At 36.2% G+C, this 27,831-nt stretch overlaps 1 protein-coding gene across 1 annotated transcript; it reads left to right on the forward strand.

Moving 5' to 3' along the window:
* Window positions 1–2,516: 2,516 nt before the first annotated feature.
* LOC145780223 (uncharacterized) lies at window positions 2,517–27,151 on the forward strand. The gene is made up of 14 exons (XM_082591926.1): window positions 2,517–2,713; window positions 6,787–6,983; window positions 7,181–7,425; window positions 8,604–8,674; window positions 9,843–10,063; window positions 10,164–10,289; window positions 12,117–13,805; window positions 14,712–15,388; window positions 16,252–16,463; window positions 18,815–18,950; window positions 22,593–22,730; window positions 23,696–23,839; window positions 25,135–25,289; window positions 26,051–27,151. Exons 1-14 carry the CDS (start codon window positions 2,517–2,519, stop codon window positions 26,256–26,258), a joined length of 4,416 nt encoding a protein of 1,471 aa, XP_082448052.1. The 3' UTR covers window positions 26,259–27,151.
* Window positions 27,152–27,831: the final 680 nt, after the last annotated feature.

Genomic DNA, 27,831 nt, shown 5'->3' on the forward strand with positions numbered 1-27,831 from the left:
AAGTATGCGAAACTGCCAGGATTAAGCTCTGCAAGAAGCTTTCCCAGTCCGAGGATAAAGATTCAATCAATCAATCAGTGGCTTGAGCAGGATTTTCTTCAAGGGAGGCATTCCCTTCTTTATATTAACATTTATTTTGCTAACAAGTCAATACATGATGAAGTTATGTCCTAAATAGGCGTCAATTTAAGCTTTTACGCTATTTTCTTTATTCGTTTGTCTTGTCAACGTAGATCAGATCATGTCAATTGCCGGATTGTTTGCGCAGGGGAGAGCCAACACGTAACCACTTTATTTAGTCTATGCAAATTTCTTACAATAACGCTGGCTGGTGTTTTCAATGTTTTCATTAATATAGCCTACGTTGCAAGATATTTCACCGTTGATCTAAAATCGATAGATTGCATGTCGAAAGTCACTTTAATTGTTTCATAAAAGATTAGTAGCTGTTCCTCATCAAAAATAATTTAAATGATTTATCTGAATTAATTCTAAAATATCTGTATTAGGAAAAAAATAACAACGTATTTTAGTGAAATGCGATCTCGCTTAAAAGCAGCACAAAACAAAGCTTATAAAATAATAATATCAAAAACAACACGAAACATAATTCTGAATTTAAAAAAAATGTGAGCATAAAGTATCTTTATTCTCAGACTGGGAAAATTTCTTTGAGAGCTTAATCCTGGCAGTTTCGCACACTTGTTGTAGAGCAGAGGTGACGAACCTGCGGCCCGCAAAACAATTTGACAATCGCTCATGCATTAAAGATAAAAGGTATCTCAAAGCTGTTTTATGCCTTTACTGGTACACCTTTCCTTTGCTATTTTCTTGCCCTAAACACTAACGTTCAGGGTTTAAAGTTAGAAAATAGGAAAGCTATAAGGTAAAGTTGTGAAAACACTGTATTGTATGTTTCGATTCTGCGTAAGATAATTTCAACTGTAAAGGTTTTATTGCTTTTATCTGCCGTTTGTTACTTTTCACGAATAATATCTTGAGTCGCTTCTAAAAGATTTCATAGTAGGTTACGATTAAAAAGTTGTGTGGCCCGATCACTCATGTGTAATTGACAAAGTGGCCCGCGACCGCAACTGTTCGAACCAGGGGTCGCTTGAGCCGAACCAGGGTCGCTTGAACTTGAATCTTCTTTGTTCACGAAGTCACGCACTAGTCTACTGAGCTATCGGGGCAGACTAAGGCGGTCCGGACTATAGGCGGCGCGGACTAGGGGCAGACTAGGCAGCGGACTAGGAGAGCTACTAGGCCCAATTTGAAAAATGGCCACACTATAAGCCAAGTTAAAAAATTATCCTTAATATGGCCACCTCATTGAAAAAATACTCAAAGCATAGCAAATCTGGTAGCCTTGGTAAGCCTACGAATTCCTAAATTGCCCTACACTTCTTCTAACTTAGATGAGTTGGATACTGCTCCATAGAAGCGTATTGCTAAGCCATGAATTTAGTTTTTATGATATTTTGGTGAGATGTAGGAGTTTTTTAGCCTACTGCTGCTATTCAAAAACCAGTCAATTAAAATGTAATCGCCTGAGAAAATTCTGAAGAGGAGGGACCATATGGCCTCCCTTGTCCCTTCTACGTACAAATATGGACTTATAGACAACACAAGTACATAAGTTGCTATTAACTAAATTCAATATTGTTTTTTAAAGCAATTAGAAAAGCAGATTGTTGTCAATTAATTGTGATGACCAGTACATGCTGTGAAGACAAAATTTAATGTTTTTTCAATTCCTGCTTTACCAAAAAGGTATAACTTTTACTTGTAGGCTGTGTTATTATTCACGTCAATTCTTTCATTTTCTTCTTGATCAAAACAGTTTTCCTCGTTATGTTTTGTGGATATTTGAAACAAAAAGGTTACAAAACAGAAATGTATTTCATCAATTGTTATTAAATTTAACCAAATACTTACATCCTAATCTAAGAAAGATTAGTTACAAAATAACAAAAGTTGCGGAGTAGGATTATAAAATAAAGCAACTAATCTCCAGAGTTGTGCTGAAGTTTTTGCATTTATTATATACTCTGAAATGTACTACTTAGATGTCATAATTGTCATCACTCATTAAATGTTTAATTGGTTTTCACAAATCTTTTAACTTTTCGACTAGAGTTACCAAAAAAATTTTATGTTTTTTTTTTACATTTGAGGATGGGAGAAGACATGACCCCACTGGTTCCGTGCGTACGGCGCCGAATAGACGATGCGTCAACGCTTTCTTTCAAAAAATAGTTTTAAAGTTTCTAATTTTCCGTTGGTTTGTGCTGTATCTTAAAATTTTTCAATGTAATTTTTTTTAAGCAGACACTTAAAACAAATTGTCTGTGGTCATAAAAGCCAAAATTGAGCCAAAAGGAGCAGTTTATTCACTCAGAATTGGTGCATGGGTCCGTGAGAGGAGTTTATCTACAACTGGGGCAGTGAAAGTAAATATTTTTTAATGTCGTAATAAATTGTTTTGTGTCAATTTATTGAACAGAGTTTTGGAAATGTCTTTATACCCGCAAAGCAGTCAACTTGGTGTTCCTCGGCAACTTTCTTGGAAAAGAGCAGAAGACTGGGAAGACATTCGCACCACGGCACTCTCGTGTCGTGGATTGGAGGGAAGCCCGCGCTACATAAGGAAACACAGCGTTGTTCCGGAGATTCTCAACGATGATGCTTTAAACTTAGATATGTTTAATAGGTAATGAAAAGAACAATACTTCGGGACTAAATCAAATTCGATTTTTTAAAGAGTTTTCTCACTTGGCCTACGTTCTGTAAATACACATCATGTAACGTAATCTAAACGAAGGGTGCCTATCGTTTTGCTAATTATATTTTTTTGTTAAATTTAATTAATATCTCTATCTGTGAAAAAACTGCTCAATACAGAGTGACGTAGGGTGACTCATTTGATTGGGTGGAGGGGGGGCACTCCAGAACCACCAATATTTAACATGACATGAAAGTTTAACATTTATAGGCAGCTTTTAATCTACAGGCTAAACTAAACTTGGAAATATTTGTTTTGCATCATTGGCCTGCGCAGAAAAATTTGATAAGGAGGTTGAAAAGAAAAGTTGCATGAAGCTACGCTAACCAAATTTTACTCCACGGCAGAAACAAACACAGGGCTAATAAAGTTTCAAAATGTAGGTTTGTTGTTATCATGCTCATGATCACTTGATCACAGGAGCAAGGTTGTTCAGTAGGCTAAATGTAATTGATGTTATGTCTTGCGGTTGAGAAATTTCCAAATTTTTTTTTGGATTTACTGCGAAACGTACGGTAGGCTATAAAGGCAATTCATTGCCTACAAATGATCCACTGCACGCTATGTTTAGCCAGTCTTTCCTGTGAAGTACTTGTTGTAGCCTAGTGATTCAATTTTACTTTACGCCAAAAAAAAGTAGATCAATGGTGATAAAAACTTATGCAAATATCTTACAACCTTGCACCCTTGTTGATACAACGATTCGACCGTGCAATGTCATATATTCAGCATGATAAAATAATTATTTAAAAAATTAGCGTTTAACGAAACCACGTTGCTATGATTTCAAAATGAAAGATAAAAAAAGAATTTTTCGTTTTAATCAAACGAAATTTTGTGTAAAGACTTTTCAACATAAATCCAATAACCAACTCACAAAAATCAGATCTCATTGAAAAGCAAAGTTGGCTTATTATACTAAAGCAAACACATAGAAAGAAAAAGAGTAGCCTCAACATACTTTGAAAATTGTAGCCAACTAAAAGTTAAAATAGCCAACGTTGAAAAATTGGCGGGTTATTCAAGCAGATGGTTTGCTTGGGTCGAAAGAAGTTAAGTTTTGCTTTATATAACTTGTTAGGCCTATAAACAAGAAAATCATAGCTTAAAGCAGGCAAAAAATTAAAAAATTTCTAACCAGCCACACATTTTTCTACTTTTTTGTCTCCTTACATAAAATTTCTTTGCTATAATTTCTGTTATCAGAACGTATTATATTTATATCTTCCTTAACCTCGATTTAAACAAAAATAATCAATATTTGCATTGAAAAAAAAAAGATAATACCTAATGTACGAAAGCGATAGTGACTACAGACGAATAAAAAATTTCAGATATCACGCCCAGTTGGTATGGTTGACCACCAAACCAACGACAAAAAAATATTTTGGTAATGCAGAAACTCATAAAAATACCTTTATCCCTAAAATTAGAAAAGTCTGCACGTCGCAAAAAAGCAAATTTTTACTCCGCTGATTTTGAAACTAAATTTCGCTGATAACAAAAAGACAAAAAACGAACAAAACTGATATGATGATAATGATGTCATAAATGCGTTTGTAAATACTTGGTTGGTGGCAATGTTTCAAAAACATCAACTTCGAGTTTTTATAAAGCAAAAATTTTAAGTGCATGAATTGCACAATTTAAGTTACTAGGACCCCCTTCCCCTCATAAATCTGATACTTTATAATTCAGAAAATTTTTAAACCAACGCTACGAAAAAAAAAAAATATATATATATAATAATATATAAAATTAAAAAAATGATTGGGGGGGGCACGTACCCTCCCATGCCCCTTAGACGCTGCGCTGCTGATACTTCCTAATTGCAATGTGCGGGTAGTATTGGTGCTCGGTAGAAAATTGATGTATCGTATCGAGTGCTAAAACAATGTGTGGTCTGTCTATAAAACCGTGGAAAATATACTCGTATATTTCTATTGTACCTTATTGTTTTTACGAGCAAGTTATATGCTCGTATTCTATAAATGGGAGATTTCATCTCACCGTTTAGATATTTAGCTTATGGTAAAAGTGCAAAAAGGCTGGTGTGAAATGAAAGCAAATATTAGGTTTACATGTAAATAGAGTTCACTGATTTTTTTTCTGATAGAAAGTGTTTTTGGTTTATACGTAGCGATCTGAACTAAAGCAAGAATCAAAAAGTTATCAATCCAGACTGAAATTTATTTTTTTGGTGGCAGAGAGGTGCAGCAGTTGCAACAAAGTCAGAATAAGTGGTTATGGTCCGGCAATCTTGTTAACCTTGATCGTTTTTTCAAACGTTTTTCAATTTGGTCAATCGTTTCTTTGAAAACTGTTGTATAATGCGAGGCATAGGCCTAATGCACTTTTCATTATTATTTCTATTTTAAACTATCTAGATGGTGGTTGTAAAGTGTCAATCAATATCATATTTAATTTAATTCAAGTAAAGCTAAAAATTTTATTACTGTGACCCGTAGGGACGTTTGAGCGATTGATCTCCAACACTTTCAAATGACTCGAACCTGGCCATCTAAGTTTGATGTTGAAATCAATAATGCATATGCTTAGCTGGTCCAATACGTTTGGTTTTGGCAGATGATTGCTTTGTGATAGATAGTACCGGTCCATTTTCAAATGGGTGAGAGGCCATTCTATTTGTTTCAATTGAGATCAAAATTGCTGTAAAGGTGTGAAACTCTTCAACATTTTAAAAGCTGCAGATGATTAATTGAAGTTTGCATCTCGAAGATGTCGATAGTTCTCCTCTTTTAATTTTCAGTATGAAGCCATTTCACAAGTTTTATCATTGAAAGCAAATTTAGTAAACACAACATTACGTTGATGTTTTAGCAATCAGCAGCTCCAGCACAGACTTCGATCAGAGATAGGCTACATACTGTAGGTTTTGCAAAATAGAGTATCATCAAACGAAACTCAATTATCACAGTCCAGCTGAGTAGCCCCAACGAATCATTGCAAAGTAAATCAACTCATCAATCAACTCACGTTCACAGTAATCCTGCCTTTGGCAAGAAGCGGTATATTTTTGCGTGTTCAATACGCTTGCTACGTTCTGTGCGATTGAACTGTTACGAGCATGAACGCGATTGATACGGATACTATGAGTAACTCAGTAAGGTCATCTATTCTCTTTTCTTGCTCTGTCGGTCGACTTACAATTAAAATATAACATCGATTTCTTTTTGCATGAGCCCAGTCTACAGATTGTCCCATCACAGAAAGGTCTATTGATGAGAGACTAGGTTCATCTGTACTTTTTAGTGCAGTGAAGTGAAGATATCTTCAATTGCATTTCGACGAGCAACCAGCCATTTATGGCCAAATGAAGTGAGAAAAACATTTATTTCATTGCGTTGATTTTTCTGCAAGGCAAAAATTGTGTGACAACAAGATATCTCAGCAGAGGTCTACATTAAGATATGCAAGCTAGCTGTAGAGTAGCCTACATGCATATTCCTGCATACTGGTATAGTCCGAAATTCTTGTTTTTTTATTCGTTTTAAACAGGAGGGAAATAACTAAAATAATAGTGATGTGAGAAGGTGACATAATAATCGGTTAGATTCAGAATTTAGATTTCCAACTAAGCTTAAATGTACAAAACACATAAGCCGCTGTTCAATAAAGAAAGAAGATAGTTTTTTTTATACAGTTATAGAAAAAAAATTGTAGAGTTTTGCATTGAAACCGATTAAATTAAGAAAATCGATCTATAGCTTTTAAAGGTTGTTGCATACGGTTATCACTCATGCAGTGCACGTTCTTGCTGAGGTAGTTGAAACTAGTTTTATAAGTCTAGTTGAAAGGAAGGCTCATAAATGGTTCGACCTCTTTTGTGATTTGTCGCAAATTTTATAAGTCTAACCTAAAATACACATTTTGCAAAAAGTAAGCTACCGGTAGGCCTACTCTTGTGATTGCTGAATTTTTTTTTAACTCATTTTTTTTGGAAAGTATTGCACAACACAACTATTTGGTTTTGCTTTCAGTGAATCACCAACAAAGTTCATCGAAAAAGTGGTGTATTTGGAAGAAGATATTGAAAGATTTCCTGTTCCAATCAGATCAGCAAGTTTATTAGGAAGACAAAATCTGCGACGGAGTTCGATTTGTGCCATTCCACAGCCGTTCAAAGGCGAACAAGCTCACTTACATTCTAAAAATAGGAACAGAAGAACAAGCCTGGGTAAAACTGTGTGTTGCTGTGTGAAATACATTAGTTTACGTTTTTCAGTAGCCGACTGATAGCCTATAGCCTACAGTAGGTATCTTTTTTCGTAGCTTACAGATAAATTTAATAGAAGTTATAGAATCATTACCTTAGGCTTGCCTGTACGAATAGATAAGCACACTTAATTTTTTTTCATGAGATTTTCTTTTCAGGAGGGATGGCTCTTTTGAAAGCATCATCTTCACAAGCTGTCATCAGAGAGAAAAGGTATAGTTCGGATAATGGTTACTACACCGGAGGAAGACCGAGCACGGAGAAGCCTCCAAGCAAACTTTCCGGCCTTTTCCTCAAAGACAAGTCTCCTTTATCTCAAAATTCACCCTCGGAAAGTGAATTATCTCGGACGTCGTCGGTCAAGGATATAATGGATGCACTTCATAACATCATTATGCCTTCGGTAAGCAAGTAACTGAAACTTTCCATCTGGTTGCGGCTAAGAAGCCATAAAGTTATTGCTCGATCCCTTGCAGAGCACCACCCGAGAGACCTGCTAAATTAGCTGAAAATCGCCAATTATGGAGACTTTGTATTGACGCTATTTTGCACCCAACGAGTGTAAAATAAATGATTATTATTACACAATGGCTTGACATTGGCTATATCACCGTAAAGTGACTTTAATTTTAAAACATAGGATACTGAAGAATATCAATTAAAAGATTATGGCAATGACGTTTTGCGTCAATAACAAATAATAACCTTTACCATGAAGAAAATATCACGAAAAACAAGTTAATGTAACAGGATGTAGGCTGCCATCATAAGCAGGAAAATAATTGATGTCGCAACAATACAAGTTACTTTAAATGTTTCCAAAGTTTTCCCATGCGTAGGCGTACGTCATTCGTTTTAAGGCAACTTAGTAGCCCATGTATCAGTGACCGATTTAGGGAGGGGAGAGGGCGATTGTTCTCATCACCCCTCAAAAACACAGAAATGTAGCTTCATTCACGGTGTAGCCTATTTGCAAAGTCGGATTAATGTATTGTATTCCTACTCATCATTGTGTGTTTTGTTGAAATCGCCCCATCCCTTAGGCTACTTGCTGACTCTGCCCCTTGCATGTACGGAATATTTTTAATCAAAAACCTAGCAAACAAACAGTTTAGATAAATTACATTTTCTTGCATATATTTTTTGCACATTTGGGCGATTAAATGACTTTAGGTTTCGAACTCTTTGAGCACTTTTTGAATGCTTTAAAGCCACGGAGAACATGCAATAAATTAAAAGTTTTATTTATTGTAGAGCACTGGCAAAAAACGAAAACTTGTAATTCAGAGAATTATATAGTAATTTTAGGCCACACATTGCTGTATTAAAATATATTCTGAATCTGATGCTATTTGTTTTTCTCAAAGTTGTAAACAGCCAAATAGAAAGTGTGATAAAATGAGGAGACCACTGCAACCACACTTTACCTCGGCCACAAAAAGTTCAATTTCAATCTAATTTTGTTGGATTGCGTTTTTAAGACTTGCTCAAGCACTCAGGATGCAAATTTGCATCAACTAATTCAGTGTCTGTGCCTAAAACGCCTGGCAAGATGTCTCATCAATCATAATTAAATTCCAGGAGTTATTCATGAGGCAAACTTTTCTCCGACTGCTGAGAAATTACACCAACGACGTGTACGATAGAACCAGGTGAGCGGTCACTATGCCTTGTTTAAACTATTTATTTATTTCAAAATGCATTAGCCTTGACGTCCAAAGATTCATTGTTTAACCAACGCCACGGCATATCAAAATCATTTCAAAACAAATTTTCTTGCTTGTAGTCTACCAAAAAGAATTGCCAATAGCAAGAAATCTTTGAAAATTATCAAAGTTTTGCGTATATGGGTTAACAAAGCACCATTTAGTTACGCTTTTAGTGCCGTAATTCTATAGCATCAATAGTTTTCATAAGCGTAAAAACACGGTGGTCTGGCATGCATTGACGACAGGCTTTCTTCACAGATCATTTAAATTTTAATAGAACTGCAGGTTGACAGCAACCATTTGAAAAGCATTGTTGCTGTTCATTTTGCTTGAATTAACAAGATTGGCTTGCAATCAGGTTTGCATTTTATCAACCTGCAGTCCCGAGTTCCTTCCCAAAACCTTCACTGATTGATGCTTTCCTTGTCAGATATTATTTCATTTTAGTATTAGCCTTTTAACCAAAGCAACAAACGTTAAGTGTAGTAATGTATCATTTATGTTTTGTTCGATTCATTATCGATCTCACCTTTTGCTGATGCGTTTTCCAGTTGCCTTTGAATAAACAAAATGATAGATTGTCAATGCTCAAGAAAGAAGTCCATGGCTTAGTGTTGCTTTTTAGAGTTTCCATAAAAACAATAGAATGTTAATACGATCTCCAAATGACCACAGCATACGACAAAATGATTTTCTCCTAACCATGAAAGTTTTGTTTGATGATTGTTTGCACAGTCCCCAACTAACACATTTTGTCGTTTTTGCATCATTTTAGCGTTGCTAGACGTTGAAACGATGGAATAGCAGCAACTTTTGGCGGCATTCTTCCCAATGTTCGACTCAACGGCGACGTTTATATTTACTTCCTGAAGCAATATAAGATTTTTTGTTTTACTTTCTTACATTCATGTGAAATATGACATCCTACTTTTATTGATGAGTGACGTGAAAGCATAAGAAAATTTTAAACAAATTTACGATTTGCAACAATAATAAACCAGACATTTCTTTTTTTACCCACTTCACCCAATTAGATTTTATGCCAATAAAACTTCATCCAAAATTTTACATAAGAATAGTTCTTGACGTGCATCATCGTATCGCCTTACAGGTCACTTATATTGGATAAAGTAGATGAAGACATTGGTTTTAATAACTTTGAAAGAAGTTATACATCGATCAGTTCAAATCGTTCAAGCCATTTCGATTGGTATCTTGGTGAAGCTGATCCGGCAGAGATAAATGCTTCGATCAACGAAGTGTTTCTGCGGTGTGAACCCTTCGAAGAGCACAGACTCATCAACAAGCTAGCTTGTCTCTCGGAAATCATAAGTAAGATGTCTTTTATGTTGGTATAACTTATTCAGTTTGTTGCTCAAAGACAAAATAATGAAAACTTCGTTTTCTGAATATAATTATTTCTTTAAAACAGACACCGATATATTCGTTATAATTGAAAGATTCAGTCACGAAATGGCTTCAAGTTTATATAACGGAAACCCCCGATGTTTACAAGCACTGGGACACACTTTGGAAGATTTTATAAACAGCCTTGATGGTAAAGTATTTTATTATTTGATGTTGTTATTATATTCTACGTAGCTGTAGCTTGCAAATATGCCATCTTCCAATGTTAAACAACAATGGATCAGCGGTATAAGAAGCAATAAAAACTCAAGGTATTTTGAAAGCATTAAAGTTGAATTTTAGTATTCTACAAACCAGGGGTTCCTAACCGTTTTTACACCGTGGCCCCCTTTGAAAATTTTGAAAAATCAATGGCCCCCCTATTTTTTCAACCTTTTGAAAAAATTAAGAAACGTCATTTTAATGGTAAAATTCAGTGATGTTTATTGGTCTCACAGCAGCCGCAACCGTTTACAATTTTACATAGAAATTTTATTTTATTATTTTTGAAACAACCGGGAATTAAAGACCATTTCATGAAGATTTGGGCAAAATGTACTAGCAGTTTTATTAAATTTTAGTTTATTTCTTTTGTTATATAGTGTTGGAGTGGACTTAGAGATGATAAATTAAAAAAATTATTATTTTTCAAAAATTTTCATGGCCCACTTGAAAAAGGCTCATGGCCTCCAGGTTGAGAACCCCTGCTATAAACCATTCTTCCATTTGGAATTGATGGTTGAGTGATATTTCGTGGCCCCGGTTTTCTTTAGGCCTATGTGTACGGTGAAAATTGCTAAGAAGAAACTTTCTTTAATGTGTGTTAATGTCATCAATTGCATTTGTATTGTAAATATTGGCTACATTTCAATACGAGACATTAAAATCTTTTATTTGAAGTGGCCTATCAAAACCTTTATTTCGAATTTGAAGAAGAAATCAAACAATGAGGATATACCTAAATCAAATTGTGTCACAATGTTGTCTTGCTTTTATTTAATACGAAAGTTATACTTTGTCTAATATAATTACAGTGTTCTGAGATAGCATAATCTGTTTTGATGATTTTTTTGCATCCATTCGATTGTAAAGACACGTGTGTTCTTGTGCCTGTAATTGATTGCAAATACTGATATTCTTCGTATCCGCGTGGATAGCCTACAACTAGCACTTGCGAAACACTGTTGTGGCAAAAGCTTCCGCGACGATATAATGCAAATAAAAAAACTCTACAATTGCATAATTTAAAGAGACTTTGGGGGTATCAATATTGCAAAGCCAACAATAATGATGTGAAAGTTATTTTATTGTTAGGCTTGTTTCAGTTTTTCAGCACAGCAATAATAATAATAATAATAATAATCATGTTTTTATTTGCGCTTATTGCGATAACATACAGTACACTGCGATCACAGATGCGATACAACAGACGACAGGAAGCAGCGAAGTGACATAATCTTCGAGTCAGCTGCTCCCCTTACACATCAATAATAACATCAACACAATTTTTTTTAAAAAGAATAAACTAACCCACTGAAGGTTAAAAATTTTTCATGCTTTTGAGTTTTATTTCTTAATGACTTTACAAAGTTAATCTTGTTTTTGACTTGTTAACTCAGTCTCATAGTATGCATTCATACCAGATGTCAGTTTCGATCGTGTTAAACACTTAAAAACAAAAATGATGGAAATTATCATCTGGTCAAGACAGTTATATCTCAAGTAAACAATTGAACTACGGTACTTCTGTCACAGCAACTCAATCGAACTCGATAATAAATTATAAGGACAAAAGTTTTGAAAATTAAACAAGCTGATAGGTGTAGAGACCATGGTCGGAAAAGACCATTAACAATATTCTGAAAACACTGAACAAACATCAATGTAGGTGTAGTCTTTGTTTGGTTATTGTAAATCTTACATTCCGCCTACTTACAGATTATTTTCTGAACAACTTCTTCCTTTTGTAATTTTTTAGGTTTGACAGGTAACTTGCGAAGCTTCTTTGACAACAACAACACAAACGAAGATTTGAAGCTTCCATTCACGAAACAAATCCGTGAAAGATATTTCTTTTTACGGCAAAGACATTCCATCAGATGTTTTCCCATTAAAATTCACCACGTCAGATTGAACAAAAGACGTGATGGCACTTCGAATCAGTCGTCAGACTCCGGAGAGGACGATACTTCTAGAAGTAGTAATCAAGAACTTGCCATGGATTTTCGTACTCCTCTTCCAACTATGGGACTTTTTCTTCCTGGACTGATTCAAGAGCTTGCGAAACTTCTATTTGATCTTACTGTAGAAGTATGTCGCCAACCTGAGACTGCGTCAAAGTGCTTACTGTTGTTGAAAGAACAAATTGATCAAACACACTATATTGCCGATGTGATGCAGTCAAAACAAGATGAAACAAGTCTCAACAATTTAGAGTCAACAACAAACCCTTCTAAAGTCTCTCTTCGCGTTCCAGTGGATTGGTATCATGAACATAAATGCAACGAAACTGCTGAAATAGACGAAATTAACGAGGTAACTTGTTATGATCAGATTGAGCGTACATCGCATCACAGTGACAACACCGGTTTATTGCCTCGTAAAAGCACCGTACCTGACAGCGCTTTTTCTACTGAAGGTCGCACTTATAAAAACGCAATAATTAACTTCAGCAGTGAGACAGAGAGAGCAGACCAAGATAAAAATCATCTTTCATCTCCTTCTCAACGTAGACGGCGTGTAGCAGAAAGTTGCTCTGACGTATTAAGTTCGAAAAACGAAAGTGTGTTTAGATATTGCATTCGTTTAAAATATAGTAAAGGAAACGCTAATGTAGAAAATGAGCAATTAAACAACAATTCAAGTAGGACCACAGGCAATCACCTTGAGGATACGCATCAAACAAAGCAAGCTAATAAGTTACAATCGTCCCGCCACGCTTCTGCATCAAAAACTAGTAGAAAATTTGAAGAGGAATTGAAGCTATTCAGCTCTTCTATATGTGTAAAGCAGAAAAAAAGACGAAAGAGTATCTCGAAAGCGAAAAAAGATAGAACTCAATTGAAATCCAACAACAATGGCGCAAGATCAACGCAGCCAAACGTGAGCACCAGAGATATATTTTCATATTCATCTCTTTCTCCAAGTTACTTCTCAGCACAGCGACGCAATTTCACACAACTTTCAAACCAGTCAAATAAGAATAATTGTAGCTCACTTGCAACCAGTGAAAACACAACTAATCAATCGGGAAATACAAACATGCTCCAACATGGCTGTCCGTATTATCAGTCTTTGGGCATAACCCATTCGAATGGTTTAAACACCTGTCCAAAAGAATACGAAAAATCTACTATGGTAGAAAATCCCACTCAACCTGTCCCCATGGAAAGCAGATACATTAAAGAAATGACAGAAAGTCGATGTGCCGGAGAACATGCGAATAGCAAAGATAAAAGCAGTGCAAGAAGTTTAAAAGAGATTTTATCGATCCAAAGCAGTTGTGCAGAGACTTATGATAACAGTAAAACTTGTGAAGCTGATGCCTTTTCAGAGGTTATTGCAATCAACTCCAAAGTTGATGATACAAAAGAAAGAAACGAGTGTGCAGTCGCAAACGGAATGAAGCTGATGACAGCAGCACAATTGGATAAACACTGGAGTTCAAGTGAGTGGCAGTAATTGCAAAAGTTTGTTGTTTCTTTTTGATATCCTAATGATTAATCCTTAATGCTTTGGTGACTTCACATTTTTGTTTAGTACATTTCTTTGGGATTTGAAGCTCATACTTCCGTGTAAAATTGATATTAGATTGTTTTCTTTTATCCTAACATTGTATTTGCCTCTAAAAACCGTCAGAAACTCATTACCACCGAGTTTGATGGTAAAATAAACTTAGTTTGAGAGTACATTGGTAGTTTTGATTATAGTTTTTATTTATTATTATGGTAAAGTATAGTCTTTACAATAAGGCATAGTTTTTTTTACCAAAATTGATCAGGCCCAGTGAACTACAAAATCAGATTTTTAAGACTTACAAGATAAAAAAATAGCTTATGGTTACTGAAGTATTTTAAAAATTAGTATCCAGCCGCAATATTGGTCAAGATTGGTCTTCCTAAATTCGACGTAATAGGTGTCAAACGCTACAGTAGCCAAATGTATATATTTTTGCCACAAGAACAAATGAGCTAACCAAAACAAATGCTCAAATGTGTGCAGTTGTTATACTTATACAGTTAGAGTGTCACTACAAGGTAGGCTACCATAAGCCCACCCTACTAAGTGCTAACAGGAAGTTCATGTAGTTAATATTTTACACATTTGACTACCGTACGCATTTCAGATATTACCAATGAACTGTAGTTAAAGTAAAGTCAACAAAAATAAAGTGCATGACATTTTAGAAATACAAAGTTTGCGTGAAGCAATGATAAGCTCTTATTACTCTTACGCCACTGGTTTTAACATATGAGAGCAAACATTAGTCGTTGTTTTTTTCAGAAACGGTTTATAAAAATTCGACACTTTGCTTCATCTTAGTGAGCTTATGCATTTCCTTTTATGTGTTTAGATGGTTTTGACGAATCGGCAAGTACTGTTTCTGGTTTGTCGCCGCAATGTACATCCCAGGAACGGTTACGTAACAGCTTTTCGCTTCATGATAGAAGAAAGCCTCGTTTAACACGACTTCAGTCAACACCGGAGCATTCAGACTGTTCGCTAAGAAAGACAAGCTTTGACACTAAAAGAATTTCAGAGGAATCAGATCTATCACCAGATATTACGTTCCGGAAAAGTCGTTATAACATACTGAAAAAGAAAACAGACTTTAGCAGAAGTTTTTGTTTTGACTCGCCATTTCTCTTGGACTATTCTAAAAGATCATTGAAAAAAGAAAAAGTTAAAGTTTCTAAACCAAAAAGTACCATTGGAGCAAGTACTTTTTGTGTAGCTTTTCCGTATCACATGGTATTGGATTGCAAATTAAACATACTGCAATGTGGGATCGCTTTGGTTCGCGTCATCACCGGAGAGTCATCTTCAGATTTAAATTTTAAAAAGCAGGATTCTGAATCATCAATTCATTTTGACAAATACTTCTCTATCGTCACTCCTCATAACATCTGTGAGGAACCAATAACCTTTGCGTCGATACTGCAATTGGTCAATGAGTCTTTTACTCTTCGTATTAAAGGGAGGCCGTGCAAAAACGCAACCAATGGAGACGGTCAGAAAACATATTTAGAGGTATGTCAATGTATCAGTAGGGGATGTAGGAGAGCACTTGGTCACGTGCAAGGGGCATCGCAAATAAAAGTAAAAAAGATGTTTGTTATTGGAGTGTTATTGCGTGGTAAATATTCCATCTTCTAGATGTCGCTGAGTAGAGACCCGGACAGCAAAATCCGTCATTTTTACATTGATTTAATGTCTGATGTTGAATCAATGTAAAAATGACGGATTTTGCTATCTGGGGAGTTGTCATTAAAAGTGTAGGCTACTACTCAAGCGCACACTCGAGTGTTGAACTCTCGTTGCTTGATCTTGTCGTTTGTTTGTTTAAGGAACCAGGTGTTCATCTGCAGAGCCGCCTTGGCAGGAAAACGTGATCTTAACTTGAAAGTGGTTTAACTCACAGCAACGTTATCCTTAAATCAAATGACAGTCAATAACTCTTGGCCCACTCGTTTAAATTGGAAAAATATCGATTTACAGGATTTGAGAAAATGTAGTTATCAGTTACTGCTATAGAAACTAAACTATTGCATGGCGTGTAAAGATATTATTTTGCCTGGATAACTTGTCCTCAAATAGAAGAAATCTACAACAGTCATTCACACTTAAAAACTTGGTTGGTTTTTTGTTAATGAATAGTATTTTGTTGCGTAAATGAATATGTAATCAGATATTGTTGCACCTCAACCTTTTCATCTAAAAATAAATCGCTACCTTGAAGCGAAGTAGGTCGCAACAAACTTTGAATAAGTTTTATCGATCCAAAAATAACATAACTGCTTTGAATGAACGGTTGGGCTAAAAACAAGTCGCTTCAGACCATATGAAATAAAGCTCACAGTCGCAATTATAAACGATGATTTCTGTGTTGGCAGGGAGTTACAATACGGGGAGAAATGATGCACGTCAAAAACAAAAATTGCATTCTCTTCATGGGTTCTCCAAATTTGAGGAATCTCGACGAAATGAATAGAAACAACCTTTTTATTTCGGACATTCCTCTTCATGACGCTACACGTGACGTCATATTGGTAGGAGAGCAGGCTAAAGCTCAAGAAAGCTTGAAACGCAGAATGATTAAATTGAGGTGAGGTTCTAATAAAAAAAATTGAAGAAAATTTTGTATGATTTGTTTAGGTCTAGTTGAAGTTGTTATAAATTTTATAAAACTATTATAGATGTAATGGTTGGAACCATAGGTGTACGGGAAGCATATTTTTTGGGTGTGCGAAAGAATTTTTGCCCAAATATAATCAACTGCGCCTAAATCTAAACTTGTAAGAAAAAGCAATGATATAGCCCTCAAGAGAAAAAAACAGCATAAGGCATCAACTGACAAGACTTCCACAAAGCCACTGGTATGCTAAGTAGCGGCCTATACCATTATGCAAATTTGCAAAACAACAAATTTATCACAAGACAATTGAAGGGAGTAATTGACACTACACTAACGAACCAGTAGAATGCAATAGGCTACTACCTGGCTCTAAAACTGCAAAACTAAACTAAAAAGTATTGATTAGTAGATTAAATACAGTGGTAGACTTTGTGGTAGGCTATTAGCCTATAGGCTACTGGATATAAACAAATTTAAAAGAAGTATTATATTTGTTTCGCCCACATCGTTGTCCAAATATATCTACACTACGATTGACATGCACTTTATTTGTTGTTGGTCTTTCCAAGTGCAACAAAGCTAAGTTTGACAGTCGTGTTTGGCCCATTATTGATCTCAGATATGTCTTCAGTCGTCGTAATCCGGAAAAAGACCTCTCAGCTGAACATGAAGTTGCAAGAACTGTTGCTAGATTTTTCGCAGCTTTTGCAAAGTGGGACATAGTTTTATCTAATCCATTTGAAATTAGGAATTTTGTACATTGTGCTGCTGTACAGCAGTTTTGATTTCTCTGTTGCGAGTGAGATGGTGAAAAGGTTGACATTCCGATTCCAGAAAATCCTGTTCAACGGTGTAGAATTCAGATATCAACTTCAAGCTTTGTTGGTTGACATTATTTTTCAGCACTACATCTGCAAGAAAAAGCAGTATCTTCAAACTTTTGTTCGTAAATCTTTCACATAATTCTGCAGTGACCCTGTCAATCGCGTCATAGTATACATCAGCACATGTTCTTTCCATGTCAATTTGTTTATTTTCTATTTGGAGCTGCATTTTCACCACACAATGCTTGCATCCTTTTGGAAGGTTTGGATTGACAATGCAAAGAAATACCGGCACTTGAGTCTCGTTCACTATGTGTTTGAAAGCTTTATGAACATCATTCCAAATGTTAACGAACTTTTCCTTATTCCTGTGATTTTTTAAAGTGGAAATACAGTAGTTCCAAGTGCAGTTTGTTGGGCTGTTGCTATGTTCATATCCTTTCCCTGGAGGTATGTTGCCAGCCAGGGGATTTGAAAATGAAAATATAAATTTCAAAACTTTTAGTCCCAGAAAGAACTGGACAGTGGGCATCGCAGCTACAAATAGACCTCTGCCATCAGAACAGGTTTTCGGGTCCTTTTCCTTTTCTCCATCTCCATCACTCTGATATGTGCTTCCCCATTATCAAATTTTGTCAAGAACTGTACTAAACAAGGTAAAAGCTGCATTCTCCAGCAAGCAGGAATTTATACGTTCACTTTTTATAACTTTTTTTTTAGCAAGGTATCTTCCAATTCTCATTTTGAAGACTAAGTAGGGTAGATAGGTATGAAATCTTGCCCAAATATGAAATCTTGCCCAAATTCTCGACAGATTGGGGGTGCGGTTGCACCCCCTGCACCCCCGGCTCGTACACCTATGGTTGGAACGACTGGTTAATCTATTCAAAAAAAATATAGAGCCCAAAATGTCAAACTTGAAAAACTCAAATTGAAAAAGTTGATTTCTGTTACGTTATTTTCACCCATAAAAGCTTGTTGATTAGCGTGACGTGACATGAACTTGTGACGTCGGCCGCAGTTTAAATTAAAACTAAGCGACATCAGAGATTGCTTACATTTATAGCACTGAAGATGAAGACAGTAGGCTACAATTTTCGAAACGTTTTCTGAACATAAATTTAGTATCTACATTTGGGCTCTTCATTTTTCTATGACGAAAGATGCTTTACATTAAAGCGTTCAAAGGTTACTATTTTGTGTTTAAGTCGTGGTATAAAATCATTTATCGAGTCAGAGTATAGTGAGCTAATCAAAATCGATAAAATGCGTAAAAAGTTTATAACTTTTGGAATTTCTGTAGTAATTGGTTTATTAGTCCCACGTGGGTCATTTATATTGCAGACTAAGTGCATTATTCAATTATGTTACCTGTCATTCACAATAACTACAAACAAGCATTCAAACCTTTTATCGGATCGATTTTCTTGGATGTTGTAAATCGCCGTTAAAAATGATGCGACGATTAGGCCACATAAGATCACAAGATCTTCGCAGGGAAACGCTGGAAGAAAACAGCAGTGCCCTTGAACGTGAAAAGCGCCTCAACGTCGATCTGTTGTATTCCATTTTTCCAGCGGACATTGCTGAAGATTTGTGGATGGGGAAGCAAGTTAGCGCAAAAACAATACAGGTAATGACTAGACTACGTTCTACTGTAGCAGCTGCAGTTTCAACTCCAAATAACACAAAAGAGCTGTCATATCAAAGATGTAGGCTACAGATTTTAGAATTTTAAATCTGAACCCACTTACAGATTTCAAGTTGAAATCAAAATAGTAGTCTAAATCCAACTTCATGTTCATCTTTGTGTCATACAGCTTATCTGGCACTGGATGTTTGCCAAAAAATGTTTTAATAAAAAGCGCTTAAAACATTTGGCACTTTTGTGTAGCTTAACGCTATCAACGTGAGGCTTGACAAGATTTTAGGAGCATGACAGTTCATGACATTCACACACTAAGAATTTCTACCACCTACTACAGGGGTGGCCAACCAGACAGAAGTCAAGAGCCTCATTTTTTACTTTGTGGACCGCAAAGAGCCACACTCGCATCATACACATGGGCTCACCTTAATATCACCTTGTCTCTTTCTCACTGAAACATATTCCTTTCCTCAGCTGGATTTATGGTACATTTTACACATAAAAGTAAAAATGACAAAATTATACAAGCCATTTATTATTATGCATGTTAAAATTGACAATCCTACAATAGGCTACCATGCTACTTGATCACATGAAAATAGTTACACCCAATTGCATCAGCAATAAAATTGAAAGTTTTAAAACTGTTCAGCCACACTAAAAGATCAAATTACGGAGTCAGAAAAATCTGCATGGAAGGTAAAGTCAACGGAAAAAAAAAACGAGGCAGACCACCAAGACGATTGTATGACAAAATCCAGGCAAGGACCGAACTCAAGATGGCGGCACTGGGCGAGCTAGTTCAAACCGGTGACTCATGGAGGCAGATGACCAGTGTTGATGCGCAGTTTGCTTATGGCGAAGATGGTGTCTGATACTTAGTGGGACTTTTGACAATCCTTGTCTTGAACAATCCTCTTCGAGTCTGGCTTATACTGAATTTTATTGTTGCCAATCAAAGTAACTCGTTCTCATAGGCGTCTCGATGCTTCGATGTTAGCCTATGTTTTAAGATAGAAAGCACAGACTCACAGACTACTGCTGACCCGAACACTGACAGTTACTTAAAAACGCTATTTGTTGGACATTGAGGTAGTTTTCCATTGGCACATTTTTCATAACTCAATGGTTCCTTGACTCCCTTCCATAAAAACAGATTTCAGTTGATTCTTCTAACAAAAATCAATCAGGTCCAACGCTGGCTTAGCAGAGTGACAAAATGTGATTTATTTCCATTTTGTGTATGTACCTTAAACAGTTTATTTATTGACAAACACAAACACGTTTTGGGCTAGGTCATTTACCAGTCTTACCATAGGCTATTCTGAAAAGTTTAGTCGGCTTAGTCCTCAGTTTACCAACAAGGCCAGATCCATAATCCATTGAGGTTCCCGCGTGTTCGGGATAGACTAGTTCTTGTTCATTTCTGTGATAAACAGTTTCACGACATCTCAAAGCTGAAAGAGGCGAGAGAGTACCTGACTTTTTGACAGCCATCTTAAAGCACACTGCTGAGGTAGGTCCCTTGGCAGATTTTTGTCCAACTTGGTGATGAGATTCTTAAATTGCTCGAAAATGAATGCGAACGTATGTTGACAATTTCGATCACATGATTTATGACGTTGTCCAAATTTAATATTTTAGATACACGTTCGGCTTACTTTTGTGGACTTTTAATAAGTCGACTTAGAAGAGCTGTAGGGTATTGTGTGTTAGACCTGCATAAAATTGGAAGAGCTGCAATAGCTGCAACGAAACGAAAGAGCTGCAACGAAACGAAACAGCTGCAACAAAAGAGCTGCATAGTTCAAGCCGTGTGGTATGGTAGAACGTTGTTTCTTTGTTATAACTTACTTTGCGCAAGTTTTTTTAAAACTTAAATCGAAGTAAAATTGACCTAATGTTATCCTACTGTAGCCTAAATCAAATACCAGACTGCTAAAGCGAAGCCAAACGACTTTGATACCGCGCGTAATAAACTAAGGGAATGTTAACTGTAAAGTGTAGCCTAATAGTAAGACACTTAGCCTACCAAACTAACCAGAGTAGGCTTTTATGTTGCCTACAGTACACCGAAAATGACCAAGTTTATTATATGTATATATAGCTATTTTTTCCACTTTACAACGTTTATTCAACGCACCAGGTTTGAATTTCAATATTTGTTTTTCCATTTGTGTTTGGTGATATAAAATTAATATGCGTTTACACTTACATTTTTCTACTTTTTTCGCAATAAAAAGCATAATATGATCTCTAATGGCTTTGCGAGAAAGCGGATTACTACAATCAGTGTTTTTGGAAGTGGTATTCTCACAGTACGGTACCTTACATTTAGGGATTTAGACTAGTTGCCTGTAGCCTATAATGTAGCCATGGATTGGATAGGTCCACTGTTGGTAGAACATAATGACATCAAGGTGTTACCTCTTTGATATAGTGAGAGTAGCACAGGATGCATTAAAGCGTTCCTCAACCAACGAAGCATCTAGGTAAGATCATTTGGCTAGATGAACGGCATATTAAAAAAAGGATTATTTAGGGAAAAACAAGGCAGAATGGTTAAGATTGTTTGGTAGGTATAGCCCCAGTCTAAGGTTTATCGCTTTGCACGCTAGCTCTTGTTCTCCCCTTTACGCTTTCTTGCAATGCTTGTCTGAACATTAGGCTGCTGTAGTGTGGAACCCAGACAAAACCTTTTTCAAAATCCTCTACTGTCTGATGAATCTTTTTTATCCTTTTCCACAGTAGCGTAGCCGCAGGTGGGAGAAGGTTCAAATTCCATCTCTCATTGAAACTACATGATCTCACGACAATTGGATCATTATTTTTGTTACTTATTATTAATTCAATTTATCGTGACGCCACACTCATCTCAATGGGTTTGGAGTTTAAAATCCCACTGTTAATATGCTACTGCTCCTCCGCAATAGGTTTGTGGGAGAATAAGCCTATGTGTATTATGTACTGTAAGTCCGCAGTGACATAGCTGATATGCGTTTGTTGAAGCACATTTGAATTGCAGTGTAGGTAATTACTCACCTGCTTTTGTCTTTGACTGCCAATACCAACAAGTTAATTAATATTATTATTATTATTTTATTGCATCAGACAAGAATGTCCATATTCAAGTCACGCAAAAAAAGAAAAATGCAAAAATAAAAGGCATAGGCTACAATGGTATACTCGCAGCTACGGTGCAAAAGTATTTAAAATGAAATTACAAGCTCATTTTGATCATACAACTAACCAGTAAGATTTAACGTTAGCAAACGATGGCTGTTGATATGTTGGTGCCATGGCAGCCGTAAAGGCTAAGCAATAGCATGCATAGTCTTATTATAATGAAGACAATAGCCTACTTCGATTTACGATAGCAGTCTGACCTCTTCTGGGAGGCAACAATATACAACATCCCAGACAGCAAAATCCAACATTTCCACGTTAATTCAACGTCTGCAGACGTTAAATCAATGTAAACATGACGAATTTTGCTACCTGAGCAGAAGTTGTCGTATGCGTTGCAGCATCGTTCAATATCTCATTTGCAGCTCTACGAAGAGGGATGTTATTCTTTGGCCAATTGAAAGCAAAAAGCTTATTTTTTATCATTATACTGTATTTCAGGACGTTACAATGCTATTCTCCGATATTGTCGGTTTCACGTCGATTTGTTCTACTTGTACACCAATGGAAGTCATTTCCATGCTCAGCGATTTGTATGTACGCTTTGATAGATATTGTGGAATCTATGACGTTTACAAGGTGGGAAATGTTGTTTATAAAGTTTTAAAATTATTTTATTTTGTTTCAAAAGGTTGTAGGCTAACCAAAATTAGAACTACCGGTACGTTAATTTCTAAACATGCTAATCAAAGTATTCAAGAATTTTTGTTTAAAGAATAAGAACATTGTAGTGCTTCACTTAGATTTTTTTCTTAAGTTTCTGGGGCCTACGCAAAGGTTTGAACACTCTAAAAAAATTTCCGGGCCAGTGTCTAAAAGTTCCTCCTGGACTCACCCCCATCAACGCTATTGATTTGGACGTTATTGCTTAGGCTACTCCTTTCTCTTGACCGACTGATCTTCGTTCATATTTTTATGCATAATCAGCGTATTTACAATAGGCTACATTTTGATAATGAAAGGTTATTCACAAAAACTGATTTACCCTGTAGGCGTAGCAAGGAAAGAGTACGTCTGCCGGTACTTTCAGAGTATTATTGCCCATTATGGTTTCCTATGCAAAGAGCTATAGTAGAATAAATGTATTTGCAGTGCAGTGAGAAACTTTATTTTTTCTTTTGAGTTTTGACCTTGTGGTTTTTTTTTTAGCAACCTTCAAAAAACAGATGGGCTCACCTTTATGAAAGAATTAAAGGATTAATTTTGCTTTGATTTTTTCATGAACATTGAAAAACATGTTTTGGCTTCTCTGCCGTGCTGATCTATTATTCTATTGGGATCATATGTCTACTAATTGTAGAATTTTTTGTGTGGTTTAGACGTTTATCAGTATGATTTAATAAGTCTCATGGAAATACCATTGTAACTTGTCCCATGGGCCCTCGCAAATGGTCACGTTGATCTTTAATAGTAAGCTACCACTACATTTGTCTTAATTTGCTCGTTTTCTTTGTCTACAATTTTTGTGTTTTCACTCTTCTGATTTTCCAAGTTCCGCAAGTACACGGAACACAAATGCTATAATCGAGTTAAAACTGTTTCAGGTTGAAACAATTGGCGACGCTTATTGTGTAGCAGGAGGTTTGCATCGAGCTTCATCTACTCACGCGCAGCAAATCGCTTGGATGGCTCTCTTCATGATGAAGTGCGCCAGTACAGTTCACACGCCTTGTGGAACACCAATTAATGTAAATAAAGTTTCGTTATAGTGACGATTGGGCTAACTGTATTAATTTTTTTGATTGTAGATTTCATTAGTCTGCTAGCAGCTCTACAGTCATAGCTTGGCCTAACACTTGTTTTGACGATTTGAGCCAGAAAAAATATTTGACTTTCTTCTAGTCAAAAATCTCGCAAATTTGGGCAAGAACTTAAGCTACATTTGTTTAGCAGAGGTTGCTAAAAAAACCCTGGGAAATTACAAGTTGCGTAAAATATATAGGCTACTGTAGAATTTTCATTCAGCACACTGATATTGATGTGTTAGCCTACTTGTTTTGTATAGGCCTACACTGACAAAATAGCAATTTTTGTTTTTATTTAGCCCCCAACTAGCCTAAATCATGACTTTAGTAGCCATAAAATAAGAAATTATCTTGAAATAGACTCATTCCTTTTTGAAATTGACCAAATCAATATGATGCGGTTGGCGTAAATTCAGTAGGCTAATAGGCGGGGCAAAACGGACATGCTAACTTCAAAGTGCTCTATTTTAGCAAACAAATCAAATATTCTGGACATTGCGTTTTTTTGAATTAACATCTGACATTTTGCTGTGTTTTGGTTCCAATATGTCTTTGCCCATTGAAAACATTGTTTCAACTGCAGCGCTGGAATGTATTTGCGTGTTGTAGCGAAAAAAAAAATTTTTTAGAGGATAGTGATCACCAATTGTTCACCAATGTTCACCAATGTTCAAAACTAAAAGAGAAGCAAACATTTTCAAAAAACATATAAATATCATCACATTTTAGTAAAAAAGTTTTTATAACAAAGTAGGCTACCGATAGCCTACTGAGAAAGCTATTTTGTCCTCTTTGCCATCAATTGTCGGACAAAAGTTTCAAACTTTTTTGTGCGAAATATTTATTCAAGTAGGCTAGGGTTAGAAGATGGAGAACAAATTTTTTGTTCGTAGTTTTTTTAAAAAAGCAAATGTCTGTTTTGCTTTGCATGTCCGTTTTACCTCGCCTTCCCCTATCATTAATTTTTTTTCAAGTAAATTTTCGTAACGCCCTCACCCGCTTCTGTGCTAACAAATCTGGCTCTCACAGAACACCCCTGATGTGCTAATATAAACTCGTAAATTTTACCAAGCTATTTAGTGCAGTAACCTAACGTGTTCTTTGTGGACAAGTTGATTTATTTTATTAAAAATGTTAGTCGTTGTCTGTAAAGCCACAGTAGCTATTTCATATCTTTATTTATTTTGTTACCTTGTCACTCTATTTTACCATTTTGACCATTAGCCTTATTTTTTCAGATGCGTATTGGTATCCACACTGGCTCAGTTGCCTCAGGGGTGGTTGGCACGAGAATGCCTCGCTTCTGTTTGTTTGGAAACAATGTAACTCTGGCTAACAAATTCGAATCTCACAGCGAAGTTGGGAAGATTAACGTCAGCCCTACCACTCACAAGTAGGTTGAGTTTTTAGATAACGTTGTTCTTACTTTGCTTGTGGCATGGTCCGTGATTCATCTTTCTTGCGCTTGCGGCTATACCAATAACAACGTAGGCTACAAACTTAAGCCTATGTGAGAAACACCTCCTACCACCTGGCTCAGGCCTGCCAAGAAAAGAATGAGTGACTTTAACTTGTCTCCGTACTGGTGTTGGTTGCTTCAAACACAACGTATTTTCCTGGGGTTTGTGTGACTCACCAGCCTGTGTTTGGAGCGAACCTCAAACAGTAGCCTACATCATAAATCACTGTCCAGTGTTTCGACCTGCAGAGCATGTGGATCTCATAGACCCTGATATGAAGACATTGTACTGGTTGCAGCAATTGAGAGATGTTGCCTGAATTGCTGCTTCACGCAAGAAGTTTCCTAAATGACCTACTGCAGGCGACGTAAACCGAAGTCCGTCTAACTCTAATAACAATATGTTATATATACAAAAACACATTCGGCTGCATAGCCGAGTGGTAAGAACACTGGAACGGCAGTCGAAAGGGCGCCGGTTCGACACCGCTCAAGAGCATGTGACTGTGGCAGGACACTTAAAGACATGCCTGAAGGTGGACACAAAGATTGGCTTTCTTGCCTTCCCGTCCACTTAATCTAAATCTTCAACCACTGGGTGTAAGCCTGGATACGACAAAAAAAACAAACATTAAGTTAGCATTATTCAAAAGCGTTATTAAAGATTTGGCTTGAGCTATTTTTTTGCTCTGCAGATTTCTTTGTAAAGATCCTGGCTTCGAGTTCACTCCAAGACCAAGAAGTACACTGCCAGATGAGTTTTGCGAAGATGCTCCGGGCATTGGGTATTTCCTGGAAGGTTATTATCCCCATATTAATTGTTTTGGAAAGTCAGACGAAAAGGAAGCATTTGAAAGTGAAACTACTGTGAACGAGATGGGAACCAAAGAAACCAGTTTTTAAGTGTTCACATCAGGCTGCTACAGTAGGCTAGGCCTATTTTTATCCATTCGAAATGCAGCTAAAGAAAATTTCAATACTTTTAGAAAACCACTCTGTTCTTGAAGATTCAAACGAAATCAGATTTTCGAACTGTAAAGCTGCGAGCGAGACTTATATTTTAGGAAAAAAATATTTGAAGCCTTTTTCTAACGCATCAAATTGGCAAAGGTACTACTAAACTGGGATCTTCAATTTACTGCTCCAAGCGCCGTTTGACATGGGCGTGGAAAACAAGCGTAGTTTAGGTGACATTCTTGCCAGTTTTCTTGTTTATAAGCGTTGATACACATCGTTCATTTTGGTTAGTGGGCTCCTATCTTTTCTATTAATACAGTACCTCAATCAATAGTCAAAAATAAAATGATTATAGGCCGAAATCGTATTGTCTACCGCCTTATCATTTCCATTGTCAGTTCAGTTCAGTTGTTTTTATTTCTGACCATCATATCAAAACAATACACGTCAACATAGCAAAGGTCGAGAAAAGGGTAGAAGCGACAAAACGCGAACGTTAAAACGTGCTTGAGACCGAAGTAAGTTATTGATTTGAAAGAAATTTGGCACGGTCGCAACACCTTCAGAAAAATTTAAGATATAAAGGGGAAATAAAAAAAGAAAATGTTACAAAAAAAAAAACAAACAAATAAACAACATATATTTAGGCTATAGCTTAATTAGCCCACATAGCTTTAGCTGATATATTTAAGATTTGTATGGACAGTTGCTATGAAGATCGGCCATGGTGCGTTATCAAGAGTGCTGATGGTCGTAAGGGGAACACGTCTTGATGCGTTTAGCTCATAGGCGACCACCGGTCGCCTGTATATATTTTAATGACGTCTTCATGCTTAGCTGGCGACAAAGTTTGATAATGGTGAACAAAAAGGTGCAACGTACAACAAAACCACCATTTCTTCACTAAACCTTACATTTTTTCTAAAACTTGGTCAGGATATTTATTTTCTGCAAGTACGTTAAACAAGATGATCAAACTTCGGATATTCTTCGCTTTTATGGTTTATACTTTACATGCTTCACAGAGCAGTAGCGAATAGCCTGCGTTTTGTGGCACGCAGTGCGACGACGAGTTGACATTATGAAGCAACAATGACGTAGTCTACTGAGCAATATCTATTTTGTTTCAAAATTAAAATGTCTTGAAATGTATCTAGGTTAAAAGTGTGCTTCTTGCATAAAGCGAATGTGACAGGGGAGGGGGAGTTAATTTTACGTTCAATTTAGCCCCGATATTGGGATACAACAGGATATTATAAAACTTTTGGTACAATTCTTTTCAAAGCTTCCATAAAAAAAACCTCATGACAACTTTACAGTGTCTTGCGGTAAACCTTAACCCAGAAAAATTGTCTGTGGTTGCCTTGCAAATTGTGGACGATTGTAACGGAACTGTAAATACAGCCATTTCCTTAAACTAAAGTAATTTTTGGGGTAGGGAGTTGATAGAATTTTGAAAAAAAGTTATAGCCAAGGTCTTAGAATATTCTGCTGTATCCATAAAATCAGGGCGAAACTT

Source organism: Aplidium turbinatum, chromosome 11, assembly GCF_918807975.1.
Source record: "Aplidium turbinatum chromosome 11, kaAplTurb1.1, whole genome shotgun sequence".
Lineage (NCBI taxonomy): Eukaryota > Metazoa > Chordata > Ascidiacea > Aplousobranchia > Polyclinidae > Aplidium > Aplidium turbinatum.